The sequence below is a fragment of the Amphiura filiformis genome, chromosome 2, assembly GCF_039555335.1.
Source record: "Amphiura filiformis chromosome 2, Afil_fr2py, whole genome shotgun sequence".
Classification (NCBI taxonomy): Eukaryota; Metazoa; Echinodermata; class Ophiuroidea; order Amphilepidida; family Amphiuridae; genus Amphiura; species Amphiura filiformis.
Window position 1 is genome coordinate 21,486,859 of NC_092629.1, and position 19,990 is coordinate 21,506,848.

The 19,990-nt window shown below is 36.1% G+C and overlaps 1 protein-coding gene across 1 annotated transcript; it reads left to right on the forward strand.

Annotated features, from left to right (window-relative positions):
- Positions 1-272: 272 nt before the first annotated feature.
- Positions 273-18,983, forward strand: LOC140135622 (melanopsin-B-like). Its single transcript, XM_072157194.1, has 4 exons — positions 273-592; positions 13,494-13,627; positions 14,885-14,963; positions 18,043-18,983. The coding sequence occupies exons 1-4, from the start codon at positions 402-404 to the stop codon at positions 18,848-18,850; spliced, it is 1,212 nt and encodes a 403-aa protein (XP_072013295.1). The 5' UTR covers positions 273-401; the 3' UTR covers positions 18,851-18,983.
- The last annotated feature ends 1,007 nt before the right edge of the window (positions 18,984-19,990 follow it).

Consider the following 19,990-nt stretch of genomic DNA (forward strand, 5'->3'; position numbering starts at 1 on the left):
AAAGAAAGAAAGAATGAATGAAAGAAAGAAAAAAGAAAGAATGAAAAACAAAAAGGGGCAAGAAAGAAAGAAAGAAAAAAAGAAAATGGAAATACGAAAGAATGAAAAACAGAAAGGGGCAAGAAAGAAAGAAAAAAGAGAGAAAGAAAGGAAGGAAGATTTGCAGAGCCTGGTCACTGCCCCCTATGATCTAGCGCCACACGAACATAAAGTAAATTGCAATCATCAGCCTAGAAAAGGCTGCAGCTACACAATTAACATTTAAAGGACGGTATATAAAGATGTAATTGTTACGTGTTAACAGCAATGACGAACAGGTCAAAATAAATCATGACTTCTTCATCAATTCTCATCCGCTATATGCGATTAAATACATCTAACAATTCAAGAAATTATTCACAATGATCGGGATGATGACCTGCAATACAACGAATTGTGGCATTGATACTATCAATGATGCTACGTACGAGGATATGGGACATAGGCATCCACGTATTCCAGATGTTTTGAGGGCTGTGATTATGGTGATTCTACCCATTGTGTGTGTTATTGGAATTATTGGAAACTGTCTCGTCATGTGGATTTTTTGCAGGTTTGTACATTGAATTATATTGTTTTTTATATTTATTTGTACTCATTCATTCATTCAATCATTCATTCATTCATTAAATTATTTATTTATCATAAGTTTGTTTATTATTATTTTGCTGATATAATTTAATTATGCATGTATTAGGCATTTATCAACAACAGGATCAAAGAACAGCATCTAAAATATGAGTTGTCCCAACAAATGCAATTATACAAAATGTATTACATACAAAGGTCAATAAGCAGTCAAATCTGGTAAATGAATGCACCACTTCCTCCAACAAAATGTATTACATATACACACAAACATCCCCCACCCAACCCCCTCGCTGTGTGTCAAACGGGGACACCCCCACCCATTGTGTGTTTTCAATCGCGAAACAGGGGACAAACCGGAATAACTTACCATTCGGGGTCACGACCCTTCCCCTGTGTATATGTCCCAGTTGGACATTGCATTTTAAAACTTTTTAGCCACAGGGGATGCTAGGTGTATAGCCTCCCAAACCAGGGACATCCCCGGTTGGCAAATGTCCCCGGTTGTTAATTAAAAACACACAATTGTCCCCGTAATTAACCAAGGTAGCCCGATAAGCAAAAACAGTTAATAATTGCACGGTTATAGATCAATTTTAAATTACGTATATGTATGAAAGTATACAATTGAATATATGAATACAAAACTCACCCAAGTCCATACCTTGGCCCAATTGAGTTAAGCATGGGAAATTGTTGCTATACATAGGCCTGTCATATGTATGAAAGAACAACTCAAATTCATCTTCTGTGTCTATTGAGCATGTGAAAAAAGCATGTATGAAAGAACCACCCAAATCCATGATTTGAGTCTTGTAACACATTGATTGAAATCCAGTATGTATTGAAGTCCACTTGTAACACATTCATTACTGGAGAGTGACTTTTGAAAGAAATGGGTTTAATGAAAGAAAGTGTGTGGTTTATATTACATGGCAGAATGCTTACCAACATTATACATACCTGTGTGTTTCATTTTGTATTATCTTACTAGAGGTAATCATTCCAACATTATTGTCTTTGTACATGATTCAAAAAACCACCCAAGTCCAGTATTAAAAATGAACCACACGAAGTCCCAGAAATGCTAATCGTCATACCCAATACAGTTTAACCCACTCATTTGCACGTAAAACTTACCATATTGACCAGGTAAATCTAACTAAAGGAATTAAAATGATACAGAGGTCATTTTTCTCAAAATCACTTCTCATGAACTTGAGTGGGTTTTGAATTCATGTATACAATTAATATTAAACACACATCAATTCAAACCAACTTGACAAAATAGTTATAACATCGATAAAATTAACAATTTGAAAAAAAAAAAAATTAATATTTGTACATAATATACTGCCTTATACGTATAAAACAACTAATATCATCAGATTATAACTTATACATATTCTGAAAAACATCTTAAATGTTAGGCTGTCCTTATGTCATAATTTAGTTTCTTCCTTATCTCAACACCACTGTAAGAGAAATAAATAAATATTCTGTATCACCACCGTTATAGAGTACGGTAGCAATACGAGTAGACCAGCTGCAGCTTGTATTGTATTCACATCATGATTGTCAGATAGGACTACATCAGGTGTGAATTTTGATGAAAGATAATGGTGGCGTCAGATCATTTAAAGATGTCTTAATATAGCAGTAGTGCTTTTAAAATAAGTAATCAAGTACATTCTATCATAATACTGGATGCATGTCATTTTCAATTTTTTTTTAAAGTAAAGAAGTTTCAAATGAAAAATCAGTCGGCATATTTATTTTGATATATAGCCAAATGATAGTATTATTTCTTTTGTTTTCTAGTGTTTTGGAAACTATTTAACTGCATGCTCACATCTTTTGAACTGGTTGTTCAAATGCAACGGGATTTTCTGCAAAATGCAAATGTAGCTTTGCAGATTCTGTTAACAATTCTATAAGAAAGATAAAATAAATTGAATATGCCCAATTTCAGACTGATTTTGCTTGATCACACCACATATAATCACAAAAGTCACACATTTCCAGATTATTTAGGCTCCGTTGATGAAATTTAAAAAAAGATCATTATATTAAAAATAGTCGAATTTATTTTTAACCATGTCGAATTGTGACATTAAATAATTGAATACATGAATACAAAACCCACCCAAGTCCATACTTCGGCCAAATTGAGTTAAGGGGGTACTACACCCCTCAATAAATTAACAAATTTAACCACAGGGGTGCAGTACCCCCTTAAGCATGGGAAAATGTTGCTTATAAATAGGCATGTCATATGTATGAAAGAACAACTCAAATTCACCCTCTATTGAGCATGTGAAAAATAACATGTATGAAAGAACCACCCAAGTCCAGGATTTGAGACTTGTAACACATTGATTGAAATCTAGTATGTTTAAAAGAACAACCCAAGTGCACTTGTAACACATTCATTGCTGGAAAGCGACTTGAAACGTGTGTGGTTTATATTAAGTGGCAGTGTTCTTTTCAACATACATACATGTGTGCTTTATTTTGTATTATCTTACTAGTGCTAATCTCTTTCCAACATTGTCGTCTTTGTATATGATTAATAAAACACCCAAGTCCAGCATTTAACGCACTCATTCGCACGTAAAACTTAGCATATTGACCAGGTAAATCTAACTGAAGGAATTAAAATGATACACAGTTTTTTTAAGTTTTCTTAAAATCACTTCCCATGGACTTGGGTGGGTTTTGTATTCATGTATTCAATTATATTAGCCCACAAATTTGGAGAGTTTTTAAAGTCGGTGGTTTAAAGAGATATATTTAGCATTTTTATATTTGAATTGAAACGGGAAACAGTATTATGTACTTTTGCTAAATATTATTGTAATTTTTCTTCAGTTGAATGCATCTACCTGTAGATCCAGTAGTAGTATGCATACTGCAGTTACTGTTCATTTTCCTATACACAATACACAGTTCTCCCACCATTGACGTGGGACCTTTACAAACAGTGAATGTTATAGGTATAGGGCATTGCCTAGTTAACGTCACTGTGTGAAAAAATAACCGCCCATTATTTATTGTACTCTCTTAAATTCTAGAAAATATAGTTTTGTAACATGTCCTAAATTTTTAGCTAATTTAGATGTTTGGAAATATTCGCACTTCACTTTGATGTTTTAGTAAGAAAGGGCACGGCATGGCCTGCAATATTCCCTTAGTGATTATCACTCACTTGTGGATCGCTCTCTTCCGAAGGGCATTAAAGCTAACCTGACGGATATTTTTTGTACTTGCTGACAATCAAGAATAATACATGTAGGCTAAAAACTGAGTAGGTGGGGCATCTGCAAATGTTCGTACCTCCCTGATATGTAAATGACAGATAACAGAAAAACAACCCCCATGTCTGTCCATAACCTTGGTCAGTGGAGCGAGTGGGGATTTCAAGTGGGTGATTATTGATGGGCAAATGCCCTATTTGGGCATAAGTGCAGTCCACCATTCAATGTGGAGGATGGGCTAGACTATAGCGATTGATTTTGCTGAAGTAATTACCTGTTAACCAGGTTTAAATACTGCAAAGTCGAATCATGTTTGCTGTGCAGCATAACTGCACTATGGTTTGTTTTATCAACCCGCTGTTTACAAACTATCTTTAAATTGAAAATGTACATTAATGGTGTTATCTTTATCTATAAAATACATGTTTATTCCTTAATTTTATCATCCTTTTGTTTTTCAAAAATTATGATCATTGGCTTGTAGGGATAAAACATCGTGTCTCCTAATATCCCTGACATTTCATCTAGGTTCATAAATCTGTCCGTGTGCCTTCCTTCGTGATCGTCGAGGCAGTGCAAAAAAGCAAAATCACATTTTGTGATGTTTTCCAAAACAGCTCATCATTGCAGGAATCTGTAACGAAAGATAGAGAAGTGATTGAAACCTAGAATTGGATTGGAAGCTACTGTAACAAACAAAAACAGTCAAGAAAAAAACCCCATTAGACCCTTTCTACAATGCTTTATGGTTTTATATTGCCCAGTCGAATATCCACCAACACCACAATATAGTTGTTATGCCATGGCACATGATTGCTTGCAAAGCACAGCGTAATGAGGGGATGTGACATGCCAGAATGGTTACTGGGAAGGGTACTTCTCGTCTGCATCTCGTTTACATCACCATCTCTACCCTATTAAAGTTAAACACTTTATCTTCCCGTCTACATTAATCTCAACTCATCACTCTCCCGGGTCCCTCTCTCCTCAGTGCGTGAATGCAAGGATGAGCATGATGAAAAACATATAGTTATCTCGCACCTGCTGGTTAAAACGCGAGGTGTGATTTATCAAAACATTACCTGCTATTAATAGACACTGAATTTTAAATATTTCATTGCAAATTATACCTTTTTGATTTAGAGTGCCTTGAAAGAAAGAATTGTTGTGATAAGTTTACAACAATAAAAATCAATTTATTTTTGTTGTTATTTCATCGAAAACTATAAAAATAATGATACAGTTCTTTCAATTTGTTATTCTTATCTGGAAACCCTGCTAAATTTAGGTTATAAGTAGACACGTGTTTCATAAAATCACAACAATTGTGTAAAACCAGGTACGTCAACATAACAAGGCTGTGAAAGTTAACTTGTTTCTAGAACGCATTATAGTAATGTAAATAGGTGTTTCACTTTGTTTTGATTTGTTATTTTCTTCGTTTTCTTATTCTCCTCTTCTGTTTCTAGTTCTCTGTTTACCTTTCATGGTCTCCTCCTTCTCGTTCTTAACTTAAGATTATTAACTTTATCTTAGTAGTATAGTTAAATACACACACATAAACGCTGAATACACCCAAATACAACTAAACGTATTAGGAATACACCCAAAATTATTAGGAATACGTCCAAATGTATTAGAAATACACCCAAATATCTTAGAAAATCTTCGAAATGAATGTACTACATGAACATTACCTTTTTCATCATCTCGCTCTCTTTAAACAAAGCAGGATGATGTATAAGAATAATCGGCTGATAAAATCATTCCAATTCTATTTTAAACTGGCGTTGCACTGACATATTTATGTTTTGTTTATTTTCTACTGGGACATTTATTATTGTATAACCACTGGAATCACATATTATCGTCTTGCAGGCCACAGTTCGTTAACCCAATCTTGTTTATACATGTACATTCATAGAATGACCTTTGAACTTGCTTGGTACGTACAGGGTGTCCCCCCTCCCAAAACACACACACACACACACACACACACACCCCCCCCCCAGCAACAACAACACAGAACCCTGAGGTCAAAATGTGATATTCCTAATACATTTTGGTGTATCTTTGAGACATATAATGCATTCAGAATACATTTAGGTGTTTTTCATAGATATTTGAGTGTATTCCTAATACATTTCGGTGTATTTCTAATACATGTGGGTGTATCCGTAACACATTTGGGTGCATTCCTAATATATTTCGATGTATTTAACGAACTGTGCCATTGAAGAGAGGCCCGAAAGAGAGGTCATTTTACCATACTCTGAGTGTCTTCCATATTTCAAAAATGTTGTAGGAATGCACAATGCGGCTAAGTCACGTTTATCCGTACATCTGTGTTATCATGACAAATAAATTGAAGGTAAACAAATTATCGTGATCACAGAAGCTGACCCTGTTCACTTCTGATCTACTCAATATGACTCCAGTGGGATGCGCCAAAAAGGGGAGGGGCTGAGGTATTGTCAGTTTATGAGTAATGTAATGTAATTTACGAAATAAGACTAAATCAAAAATGAGTTTCCTATTTTGCTCCTGAAAGTTGCCAATTTTGGAGGTATGTAACAACTCAAATCCAATAGCTTCCGGTTACGTACAGGGGCTCAAGCAAATACCACTGGCGCCGTGTTATGGAGGTTGCTGATCGATTCAGCACCTACTCCAAACGGAGGTCGCTTTTTAACATTAAAATATATTATGAAACTGTTGAAAATCACCTTGATTATGACCAAAGTCAGATTTTGGCAATTTGTTTGCGCTCCGCGGGTGATACATGATGAGAGCAGGTCGGCTGTTCCCAAACTCGAGAAGGGCATTCCAACTATCTTTAGCCAGCGAAAGTTTTTAACACGTAAAAAAGTTTTTATGAAAATCAAGTGAATTTACCAACACGATTTACAAAAACAAGGCCAGCCAAAAGTTTGGTCTTCACTCCAAGGCAATCGACATATTGTGTGCTTCGATCGCGCAAGGTATTTTATTTTTAGGTCATTTTAGGGGAACACATCATCTGCCCACCTCACTCATTAAATCCGAGGTAATGGCGCTGTGTAGTCATATTTGAATTTAGCATTTTGTATTATATTAATAATATGCAAAACCTTTTTTAGATATAATCATTGTTGGTGTGGTTGTCCAAACCATAGACCATTTGTCCAAACCGATCATTACACAAATTCTATTGGAGTAAACACAGTGTCAAGAGTAATTACGTCTAAGAGATTGATGTCCTACTTAAGTAGGTTAAGCTATCTGTCATAAGAGAAGAATTTGGACCCATCCTACCATGCAATTTGCTTTCATCCCATCACCCCATGATGCCTCCATCCACTAACCATGAAGCTACATGTAGTAGATGGCCGGCAAAGCACAGACCGATAAAAGCACATAGGCTATAATGGCAGAAAATTGACTGGTGAAAAATTACACGTTTTACTGAGAGCTATGTCTTTAATATGGGAAATAATTAATTGAATTGAAATGAAAAAGTAATACATATAATAGATGACCTGCCGTACTGAGGAGATGTGACATGTCACAAAGAGGTTTCTGGGAAGTGTCCGATGTTTTTTCGTAAATATACTAAAATATATTTCTGCATCTCTCTGACATCATCAACTCTTCTCTAAGCTCTTAAAGCCCTTTATCTTCCCATCTACATTAATCTCAACTCATCTCACTCCTGGGTCTCTTTTCCCTTAGTGCGCGAATGCAAGGATGAGCATGGTGAATATGATAGTTGTCTCTCACCGGCTGTATTTATCAAAACCTTAGCTGCTGCGTACAGTTATATTAATAGACATTCGATTTTAATCATTATGTGATCATTTTACAACAGAAAAATGCATTTATCTCTCTTTTTTTCTTCTTAAACAAAAACAAAAACACACACAAAAAAACAGACCAAGAAAAAAAAAACTGGAAAAAAACCCTCACAATTTATATGTACAGTTCTTCAGGTTAGATCCCTATTTTACGCCAGACGCTTTGGGACTTACATATCAAAAAGTTGACAACAATGTAAAAAAAATTTGATATCGTTACACGCATTATTTTATCTAAATAAAAAACAATTAAATTTAAGGATATAATTTTATTTATAAAATCCCCACCATTTTGTTAAATCAAATACATAACAAAAACAAGACTGAGAAAGTTTACTGGTTTCATGAACCCATCGTAAGTGATTGTACATCTTAACCCCATTGTAAATATATAGCTGTTTTAACTTTTTGTTTTCGTTTTCTTCTTATTGTTTTCTTCTCTTCTTCTGCTTCTACTGTACAGTTACGTTTTATGTTGTTCTTCTTCTCGTTCTCAATCTTCATGTTCGAACGCTGAATACACAAAATGACTCAGAAACACACCCACATATATTGAACACACCCCAATGTATTAGGAACACACCGAAATGTATTTGGAACACACCCAAATGTACTAGAAATGAACATCACCTTTTTCATCTCGCTTACAATAAAGTAGGATGATGAAGACCAATTTTGATGATAAAATCATCTCAACTCTTTTTTAAGATGCCATTTCACTGCCGGGTTTCACTGACGTGTTTATTCTCTGCGGGGATATTTACTATCACTGGGATCAAACAATTCTCTTCTCGCAGGCCACGTTCATTTAAAGCCATAATGTACGATCTTATAATATGAAATTGGTTAATTTTTTTCAAACCTGATTTTTTTGCACATTTGTAATGTTTACACATGTCCCAACTTGCACCTAAATGGAATCGGCCAAATTTGTTGTCTTTGTAGGTCAACAGAGCAAAGTTCGACATATTATCATAATTTAAAAATTATGATATGTCCTCCCATAGAACTGCGTGTTAAATGGCCAAAATAACCGGTGGGGCTTCTTTCATTTTACTTTGTTATTTCAACCTAAAATGGACAGCAACCATCCCCGTCAGTTATTACTACTATTATTGGTCCGAGTATAGTCCCACCCGTTTTTAGGTGAAAATTTTGCACAATTGGGGGGGGGGGGATTATACTCGAATTTCAAAAAAAAGTTTAAGTGGTTTTTTTTTCGGTTTTGGAGTGTCCCTGGACCTAGACCTATAGATGCTAGGATCATTCATGGTTGACCTAAAAATTATTTGTATTCATGTCATACTCTATTAATGATTTCAAAATGCATTGAATTTGAATGCATTTTGAAATCATTAATAGAGTTTAGTTAGTGAGACTCAGTTGGGTTAGGGTTAATAAATGATCATATAAACAACCGAGACAAACGCAACATATTCTATTCTACATACAAGCAGAAAGTGCCTTTTCCTTCCAGAGCAACCTGATACAAAACATTCGTCTACCAAATAAGTGCAGCATCTGCTACGTTATTTATGTGTTGATTTAAATGATTTTGATTTTAATTTCGTGCACAGACGGCACATTATGATATTTACCTACTAATTATTATTCTTTGTATGATATGTGTTATGTTTATGTAGCATTTTTTTTTACTTCGTGAACAAATTGATTCGAAACATCCAAGACTGAAGATATTTATCTGTTTTGTATCATGTTTGGGCATATAGTTATAATGATATTGTTCTCTTTCAAATTCTCTTCCAAATTCTCAATGGGAAATGGCTGTAAATCGAGCGTTCTTGTTTGGTGTGATTTGCAGAAAGAAATACCTTGCTGCAAAAATATATACATAAAGCTAGAGGTAGCACCATATGGGCGCTGATATGCAAAAGTGCAAACTAATTCGTGTTTAGTAAGTAGAGTACCAGCAACTACTATAATAGTATCCCAGCAAACACAAAAACATTTTTAAAATGTTTTAAATAAGTTATATTTTGGGTTTTGGTTTAGGTAAAAACGTTTTAATAACATAAAAATGTCGGGTTATATAAAGGCCATGAAATCGTTTTAAAACGTTTTGTATGAAAACACACTACAACAATATTTTTCAAATGTTTTCGAAATGTCATTGTAAACTATTTTTGCAAACATTTTTGACCAAATATTTTGTCAACACTTAAATAACATTATGTTAAAATATTTGCACCTAGCAAACACAGAAATGTTCTTAAAATGTTTTTTACAAAACGTTTTAATAACATTTAAATGTCGGGTTATATAAAGGTCGTGAAAACATTTTAAAAACGTTATTGTAAATATTTTGGGCAAACATTTTTGCAAAATATTTTTTCAACCCCAAAATAACATTCTGTTTAGAATGATTTGTACCAAGTTTTTAAAAATGTTTTTGGAATGTTATTAAAACGTTTTTTACCCTTTATATAACCCGACATTTAAATGTTTTCTGTAAAACATTTGTGTTTGCTGTGCAGTAAATTACCAACAAATGTTATTTAATGTTATGAAAACGTTTTATACCATTAATGTACCCTTTATATAACCCGACATTTAAACGTTTTCTGACAACCTTTTACAACCTTTTGCGAATGATGTCGAAAACGTTTTGTGTTTGCTGGGATAGCAGTACTTGACCCGCTCCTCCAGGGCTATCACGAGTGTCAGAAAAGGATAATAGTTGAACGAGAGCGAGACATCGATTGCTCAGTGCTAGAAGTGGGTAAGTTCAATAAATGCCGTGTGTAGCTGCCATGTGTAGATAGGTACAATATACTGTGTATAAATTGCCAAATGTTCACACGCAAGTGCTGTAGAGATCTTCATGCCAGCAGGGCTCGTTGTTAAGAAGACTGGAGACGAGGTGTGGTTTGATGACCACTGCGGGCGAGCAGCAGCCGGGGAGCGCCGATTGTTCAGGAAGCTGAAAAGGAGTAACACAAGGCAAATAGGGACGGGTCTGCAGAGGCTAGAAAAGAGTATAATCGTGCAGAGAAGGTGGCTAGAGAGAACTATAATAACACCAGGTTGAGAAGGATGCTCTCGGATGACAGGCTCGGCGGCGGGAAGTGGTGGAACATTGTTGGCGCCCTGGCCGGTGAGTCCGCCAGAGGTGATGTGCTGGTGCTTAAGGATGGCCGTCGAGTCTGCAATACATCAAGAGACAATGCTGAAGGGTTCTACCAAACATTTGCCGCTGGAGGTCGGCTTGCGAGTGCGGGAGAGTCTACTCCTAGGGTTCGGCATTCAGCGGCGTGCTCGGTGGGGGAGTTGGCCTTCGGGTTCAAAGATGTTGGGAAGATTCTCAAGAATCTTCAACGAGATAAAGCTACTGGTCTTGATGAAATCCCTGCAAGAGTCTTGAAGGAGTGCAGCGCAGAACTTGCATGACCACTCAGCCTGCTGTTTGAGCTTTGCTTCTCCAAGGGGATTCCCCAAGCCAATGGATGACTGCATCTGTCATCCCTATTCACAAGATAGATTCGAAGTCTAATACATCTATGTACCGCCCCATCAGCAAGGTCATGGAGGCTGTTGTACAGAACCAACTTCAGAAGTACCTCCTTGGAAACCAACAGTACTGATTTCAGATAAACAGTTTGGATTTTGGCCACACCATAGCACAGCTGACATCCTCACCATTCTGACTCAAGGCTGGTTCAACTCCCTGGACAGAGGCAAAGAAGCGCGCCTGATTGCCCTGGACATTAAAGGAAAATTTGACAAAGTCTGGCATAATGGCCTTTTCTCGAAACTCATGGCAAGAGGAGTATCCGGCAAGCTGCTTACCTGGATTAGGAGCTACCTGACAGATTTTTCCATCAAATCCATCTAGCCAGTCATCACGTACTTCCTCCAACAATGCATCAGTTCTCCAGGGGGCAATATTGGGCCCACTTTTATTCTCTGTCTTCATTGATGACCTGGGTGAAGAGCGTGAAAACCAGCAGATGATTCAACATTGTTTTGCGAGATAACATCTAGAGACAACCCTGAAGCAGTTACTGCTAGCCTAAACAGAGACCTGGAGAAAATGCGGATCTGGGCAGACAAATGGAAACTGAGATTGAGTAGTCGGAGACGTAACTGACAACGGCGCACCATCATCCTTCAAGAGCAGAGTGCATAAGCATAATATTTCATGTGTTACAGTACCCCTTCACTCTTGTTGCTCCTAAGCTGCTGTGAACCACTGATTGGCCCGTGTGGTTGTCTTTTATAGTGCCTGGGTGCCTATATAAGTTCTTGACTTGTGTCACTCCTCATGGGCTATTGTTCACTCTAGCATTTTGTATAATAAAATAAGATATTGCACTTACCCATTTACCCATTTCTGGCACTGAATGCAAAAACACAACCAATTAATGATGGTAATAAATACTGAACTTGATGTGATAAATAATGCTGTCGGTTATAATAAGAATAACACGATAGCTCCTAGAATGTTTTTGACGCTGCCAGGTGAGAGCGCGCCTCCTATTTTTAATTGATATATGCTGCTTTATGATGGCCAGTTTGCATTTTTCCCGCATTTAAAAAAATTCCTCTCTTTACAACCTCTCGCTACATGCGCTATTAAAAGTTGTGTCTTTAACATTTTATCGGCCTAAAATTATGCGGACATCACAGTGCAACCTTCCTTTATCATTATGTATGTAAATAATATACTACATAATATGCCAAGACAGTGCATTACTGTTATTTCAAATTATTAAGTCAATAATATTGATGTTGAATTACAATGTGATGAGGTTTGTTAAGGATTGAGAGTTGAATCGATTCTTTGACATAATTAGAATACTATAAGCTTATACATCCCTCCCAAAAGTTTGTGCCAACTCCAAAATACAAGGGTCACAAATGAAAATTGCTTGGAATACTGTAAAATGTATGTCAAACTATCCGTCTTATCACAAGGATGTTTGAAAAGTAATTATAGCCTTTACTACCCACGACTTTTGGTCACGGCGTTATAAGACAAAACATGTCAAATGTCAAAGGTCAATCACACCAAGTTAGCATGTTTGAATGAGACTATGTGATAGCTTCTTAAATTTTCTAACAAAACATTATATAATGTTCAATTCTATAACTGGATAATACTAACAACAACTATCACACTAATGTGTACATAAATTATATTTTAAGGTCTTTTAAACATAGATTTTCGTTTCTTTTCCAAATTATTCATCATTTCCCGTTTTTCGCGGTATTTTTTATTCTATAAACTATACTGTATTGATGTAATTTAAATTCAATTTAGCCAAATAATATAAGTCATTCTTAGCATTTCATGATAAATTTGTTTTGAAAATGTCGTTGCTATCTGTTACTATTTTTCTGTTTTAATGCCATTACACCAGTATCAGCCACTTGTAAAAACACGATTCAGTGTTCAACTTTTCTTAAAAGTGACATAATTCTACATGCTATCAAACAAGCGAGGCGTCAATTAAGTGATCACAAAATGATCTAGAACAGATTTCACCAATAGTAGAAAACAAACTTACAGCTTGCGAAAAAAAAAATATTAAAAAAAATGTGTATTTCATTGAGTATAGGTCTTTTTTAATCACCCTGTACGTTCCGTTTCACTGTACAGTCCGTGTGTGTATGTACAATGTACATATTGACAGACAGTATATTACCTGGTAAATATACAATATTAATGCTCGCTCTTAACTGAATATTGATTTATCGCCATACCATTTTGGTGTTTTGTTATTTAATTAACTTGATATATTTTTCTTATTTTCAGAACTAAATCACTGCGAATACCGCCAAATGTGATGATTATCAACTTAGCTATTAGCGATTTGTTGCTGAACATTACTCTTCCTCCAATGATGTTTATCTCCGTCGTTAACAGATACTTCCTATTTGGAGATACAGGTAATGTATGTGGTCCCAGGAAACACAAAACGTTATCGACATCATTCGCAAAAGGTTAGAATAGGTCGCCAGAAACGTTTAAATATCGGGTTATTTAAAGGGTATATAAAGAGTATAAAACATTTTCATAACATTTAATAACATTTTTTAATAACTTACTGCAAATATTCTAACATAGTGTTATTAAAGGGTTGACAAAATATTTGGAATTTGAAATATTAGTTTCCGAAAAATATTTTACAATAACATTATGAAAAATTAAAAAATAGTTTTATAACGTAGGCCTATTTTCATACAAAACGTTTTAAAACGTTTTCATGACCTTTATATAACCTGATATTAAATGTTATTAAAAGGTCTTTACCAAAACTAAAACCCAAAATATAACCTGTCTAAAACGTTTTTAAAATGTTTTGTATTGGCGGTGGTGTTCATGGAATTGGAATTAGAGGTAAAACCGAATCTTACTTTTCCTCCAATAATGTTGACTATGAGATATCAGTGAATGCAATTGATGCAGAAACAACCGTGCAGAAATTATCAAACGAAAACAGATTTCTAAGTTATAGTGAACTGCAACGTTAACCGTTGCAGGCCCATATATGAAAATCAAAAAAATACCATTGGTTACTATTGATGTGGACTTGAAAATGAAAACATTCAAATTATGGGTTAATGATGTTGCTTTCACCACAGTTTCCTTACTTTTTAACCATTTTCAAAGAACGAGGGCTTACGATGGTTATTATGATCACTTTGGCTATAAGATCATGATTCCTGAACTGCTTTATATGTTATTTGTTGTACTTGCTGTCGGTATTGGACTACCGTAAAACCCCGTCTACAAGCATATAGAGTACTTCTGATGAAAGCTACATTTATCCAGGCGCCATTATGGAGTTTGAGCAAATAAATTACGGATCCGAGCATATGCAAACAAGTATTATTTTAAGACCAATCTATTGTATTGGTATATTTACGCTTTCTTCGAATTAATTTAGTTTTCATAAAAAAACACTGCTTGTAGACGGGGTTTTACGGTATTCCAGTTGAAGCTCATACACCCCATATGGAAGACAATACCTTAATCTTCGCCACGTGGAATATCAAATTTCAAACGGGGTTTATTAAAGTTACACCTGACTACATGACTGTACATCCCCTGAGTGGGTGAGTCATGTCTTCCATACTGGGACGTAAGTATGTTAACTGAGATAACCCATTGTTCTACAAACCAGATTATTTGTCTTTTCCCAGGCTGTAAACTTGACGGCTTTTGTGGCGCCTTGTTTGGTATTTCGTCCATCTCAAATCTGACAGTGATAGCTATAGACAGGTTAGCACATCAAGAGATTTGTGTAGGAGGTCCCATCTGCAATATCTGCCAGGTGTGAAAATGTAGACTGTAAAAATTATCAAACTTATGGTAGCTATTGCAGGTAGAGCCTTCTTGCATCCCTAACTTTCAGGGTCTTGAAAAAATTATAACTATAATACTTATAATACTGTAAAAATTGTCAAATTTATGGTAGCTGGTAGGGCCTTCTTGCTCTAACTCATAACTATCTAAGGGACCGTTCATAAATACTTTGGTGGGGGGGCTGGGCATTGAAATTTTTGGAGTCAAAACTTTTTGACCCCCTCCAGAGAACCTAAAACTTTTTTGACCCCCCTCTTTAGACATACAAAACTTTTTTGACCCCCCCCCTTTCCAAGAGGTTAAAAAACAGTCTGGGGAGGGGGGGGGGGGCTACTCCATTTGTGCAAGTCAGTCACAATTATACCCGGCAATTATAGGCCTACATTTATTTATAATAGGTCTGTTTTCTAAAAACATGAAAGTTGAAGGTGTTTTTTACATGCTGTGACTTGTAAGTTGTATGAAGTTTAATTTCAATTTATGTATTCTAATTTTTTGAAAATACAATTATATTTCATTCTTATAACCAATAATTGAATACATAAAAGTAACACAAAAAATGGAAATTGACAGTGGGGTAGCTAGGGCTTGTGACACTCAGGGCTAAGGATAGGTGTCGCTCCCGATTCTTGAAAAAATTATTGCGCGCGGAGCACAAATAGGGTCTATCACTAATTAATTTTGGTTATAATGAAGTTGATCTTTCAATTGACTTCGTCCTGAAATGTGCGCGAAGCGCGTGAAAATTTTGACTTCCATCGCTTAAGGGGCGCAGAATCGAAGCTGAATTGGTCAATTCGGCGCTCCCTAAGAGTGGCGCCCAGGGCACATGCCCCCACCTGCCCCCCCGTCGCTATGCTACTGGAAATTGCGAGCAACATCTGGGCACATACTCAAGATTTTTAATACTTAAGACTTGTTTATCAGGGGTGTAGCCAGCTTTCTTGGCCGGGGGGTGGGTGAAAATAAATTTCGGGCAAATACAAAAAAAACAAGAAATGTCTTTAAAAAAGACAATGCCTCCAAGATACCAGTGGGCACCTTTTGTTATTAGTTAAGGAGACACTTATAATGCTAGCTTTAAGGTAACGCTATTGGATTGAAATATGTGAGCCCATTCTCTCCTGATTACAAGACTGACAATTTTTATTTTAATCGGATATTCGGTTACCAAAATATGGCCTGTCAAAATGGCACGTAACCAAGAAGTTGGCAACAACTTTCTTTTATTTTGTTATGCAATGTTGTCAGGTAGGCCTTATTTTCTAATTATATATGCAAGAATTATACAAAGTAAAATGTTCAGATCGGCTACAAAATAAGATATAAAACCCATGGATGCCTTTGGCAAATTTCCATTTGCATAATTAATTAGGGCCCTAATCAACTTTTCTAATAAGTGGCCCTAATTAATTATGCAAATTGAAATTTGCCAAAACGCAACCGTAATTTTGTTGGTTGCATCATTTTGACCCGGTATTATCAGTGGGATACATACAATGACATACAATACAATAGAATACATGTAAAGTCTTTGAGATTCCAAAAAGGCTTTAAGGCAGAGTAAAAAAAAATACATGTTTCTCGTCCACGCCCTCCTCCTTTTTTGAAGATTTTTCAAATTTCTTTTTATTTTGTAGACTTTCAGTTATAACATGTTGAAAAAGATGTTTCAGAAGTTGAAACTTATTTTACGGTTTTGTAAATGCATAATACATCATTTAAGAAGAGTTTTGTGATCACTAGAGGGCCTACCTCTCAAAACAACAAAATAAAAGGGCCTCCTCCTTTTCTCAGATATCAATCTGTATGTCGAATACCCAAAATATGGTGCCAAATACAGGTATTTAGCGTCGTTTTCCAATAAAAAATAGAAAATAAAAAGCCCATCATCCTCCTAATTTTTAAAAGCCCGGACGAGAAACATATTTTTATTTTGACTTGGCCTAATGGAATACCGGTAATGAGCGCGCAATGTATTTGACACTATTTTTGGCCATAATCAAGGTAAAAAAGGGCTTTATTTGTACATATGCGCGCGTAGCGCGCAAACATTTTGTATGCTCTTGTTCTTTTGGTATGTATTTTCTTGTTTAAAACTTTTTGACCCCCTCCTTTAGTAACCAAAACTTTTTGGTCCCCCCTTTGTGCAACTCAAAACTTTTGTGTCCCCCACACTTTGCCCAGTCCCCCACCAAAGTATTTATGAACGGTCCCTAAACCAGTTTGGGTTTTCAGGTCCTTAACAAATTAGTATGAATATAATACTTATCAAAAGTAGCATTTAAACTGGTCTACAACACTGACTTTTTGACCCGAATATTTCAGAGAAACCACTCTCCGTCAGCAGCAATGTAATGCTGTTGGTAGACTGACTGGTGATTTTATAGTGTTTCTATATATATTTTGACAATGTCCTTTTTGTCCTTCGTGAAGGCCTTATCTGCATTTGCAGCAATGAATGGTTCAAATTAATAGTTTAATAGTTGATTCGGACAAGCATGTGCCCTATTCGCCATTCCTATGACGTCAAAAAGCTTACACCGGGTTGTATTTTTTCAGATCATAAAACAATTTATAATTATATATCTATACTTTAAGCATCATAAATGATTTCTTGCGCTAGTTGTTGATGTTCAAATGTCTCTATGTTCTAGTGTAAGATGTGAAGGCCTCCTCCTCCCTTGTTTGTATGATACTGGTGTGTTGTGTGTTGTTTATGATGTTCACCCTAATTGCCCATTATCCAGAAGTACCAGACTTGAGCCCTGTTTAACAGGGACAGTCCGTGTTATGTTTCGGTCAGTGGTTAGAGCGTCCGCCCGACAAACGGGAGGTCGGGGTTCAAATCCCCAGACAGGCAGGTAAGTCCGGATTTATTTCGCTGGTTTATCTTCCTATGCATGATATGTTTCTATTGTAATTTCATGTTAAATTGCACTATGTTACCAAATATTTAAGCTATCTAACTATTGAAATAATGTTATCTTTTCAGGTGCTATTCACTCGAGAAGTTAAACAGTATCTCGTATCATCGTGCTTTTGCTATGGTTGGTTTGGTGTGGATATACAGCTTCATATGGGCTATATTACCATTCGTGGGGATCGGAGAATACGTGTTAGAAGGATATCATGTTAGCTGTACATTCCAATATCTTAACCAATCGATCAGGAATAAGATCTATGTTGGGTGCTTATATTGTGGCGCGTTCGTGTTCCCTGTCTCCGTTATCGCGATATGCTATTGGAAAATGTACCAGAAAGTAAAGGCAACACGGAAGACTTTGATAAGTGCTGTGGCTGGTATGACCGGAATACATAGAGGCGGTTGTAGCGGGAAAAATCAGCCAAAGGGTTTGAGCATGCGTGGTGTTGGAAAATATACTACCTCAAAACGGAAAAGTATCGATGATCGGTGGAGAGGACAAAAATTAGAGTTACAGATAGCACGGGTAGGCGCGTTTCTTACAATCCTATTTGTTGTTTCATGGACACCGTATGCTACGGTCGCTCTGATTGGTCAATATATCAATCCAGATTTAGTCACTCCGCTATCGCAGACGATTCCCGTAGTCTTCGCCAAATGCTCCGCTGCTTGGGATCCATTTGTGTACGCCATAAAGCATACTAGTTTTCGATCTGCGTTGCGGGCTCAGTTTGGGAAGAAGACCAGACAGAGAGTAAGAGGAAACAATAAAGAGAACGATTCTAAGGCGAAATTGGACGATGTAGTTGAAAGGTCATCAAGTAAAAGTAAAGATTTGGAACTTGATGAAGGTGAACTGTATCCACTGAAAGCTTAAGTTGAAAACACGGATGTTGTACAAAAGACACGCAGCTGAAATAAAAATAAAAAACGGACAAAAAAAAAGAACGACACAATATACACCCACAATGAATCCATTCTCAATAAAGAACAGGATATAACTGACACAATATTACCCTCAATTGCCTCATAGTTCCGTAACAACAAATAATAGCCCATAACCATGATAACTTGACCACAAATAGTGGAATATTATAATATGTTTTATACTCAATGATCATTCTGTGAGTGCATAAAGATATTGTGGTTGAAGGACGGTGTTTCAAACATGGCTTATTCTAGTTAAAATCCATACTCCTGTAATTAATCTGCAATACTGGTGCTGAAGATTTCAAATGGAGTCAACCATTCAGGTAACCCCAATTCTCGCTATTCGCAACAAGGGCGCCGCCAGCGGATTGCGATGTAATCGTGATGTATCATGGGAAAATCGTGATGTATCATGGGAAAAGGTCGACATCAAGTCCGCGCAATACGAATATTACCATGCTATTACATAGGAACACGTGACAATATTTTTAGTTTGTCAATATAACGGTATTACACGCAAATCGATAGAGAAAAATTAATTGTGCACATTTCAAATCACATTATTAAGTATTATTGAGTATCGATTCGCGTGTAACACCTTTATTTTGACAAACTAAAAAATATTGTCACGTGTTCCTATGTAATAGCATGGTAATATTCGTATTGCGCGGACTTGATGTCGACCTTTTCCCATGATACATCACGATTACATCGCAAACCGCTGGCGGCGCCCTTATTGCGAATAGCGAGAATTAGAATTCACTCTCTCTGTATTATAAAGGGGACTCGATCTTTTGTGCGTAATTATAGAGGGCCAGTGGATTCACTCTATCATTAAAAAAAATATTTGAAGAAGTCAAGGAGCCCTAAGAATAAAAACTGTAGTGTAATTCACGCCAGACACAATTTCTTTATATGACAAAAATTAATTTTGTAATCGATCAAAAAACAAACGTTTTATATCAATTTTAAATTTAGCCTGAATCCGTAAATATGGTACCTCTCGCCCTTTTTTAGGTCAAGGCTGGTTTTACCATTATGCAGCGAACTATTGTTGAAGCTATTTCACATACATGTACAAAACATT

Excerpts from the sequence above, each read along its gene's own strand:
- LOC140135622 (XM_072157194.1), top strand. The coding sequence starts at position 402 with ATGATCGGGATGATGACCTGCAATACAACGAATTGTGGCATTGATACT. Across the intron at positions 13,628-14,884 it reads CTTCCTATTTGGAGATACAG|GCTGTAAACTTGACGGCTTT; the intron begins GTAATGTATGTG and ends GTCTTTTCCCAG. Across the intron at positions 14,964-18,042 it reads ACAGTGATAGCTATAGACAG|GTGCTATTCACTCGAGAAGT; the intron begins GTTAGCACATCA and ends TTATCTTTTCAG.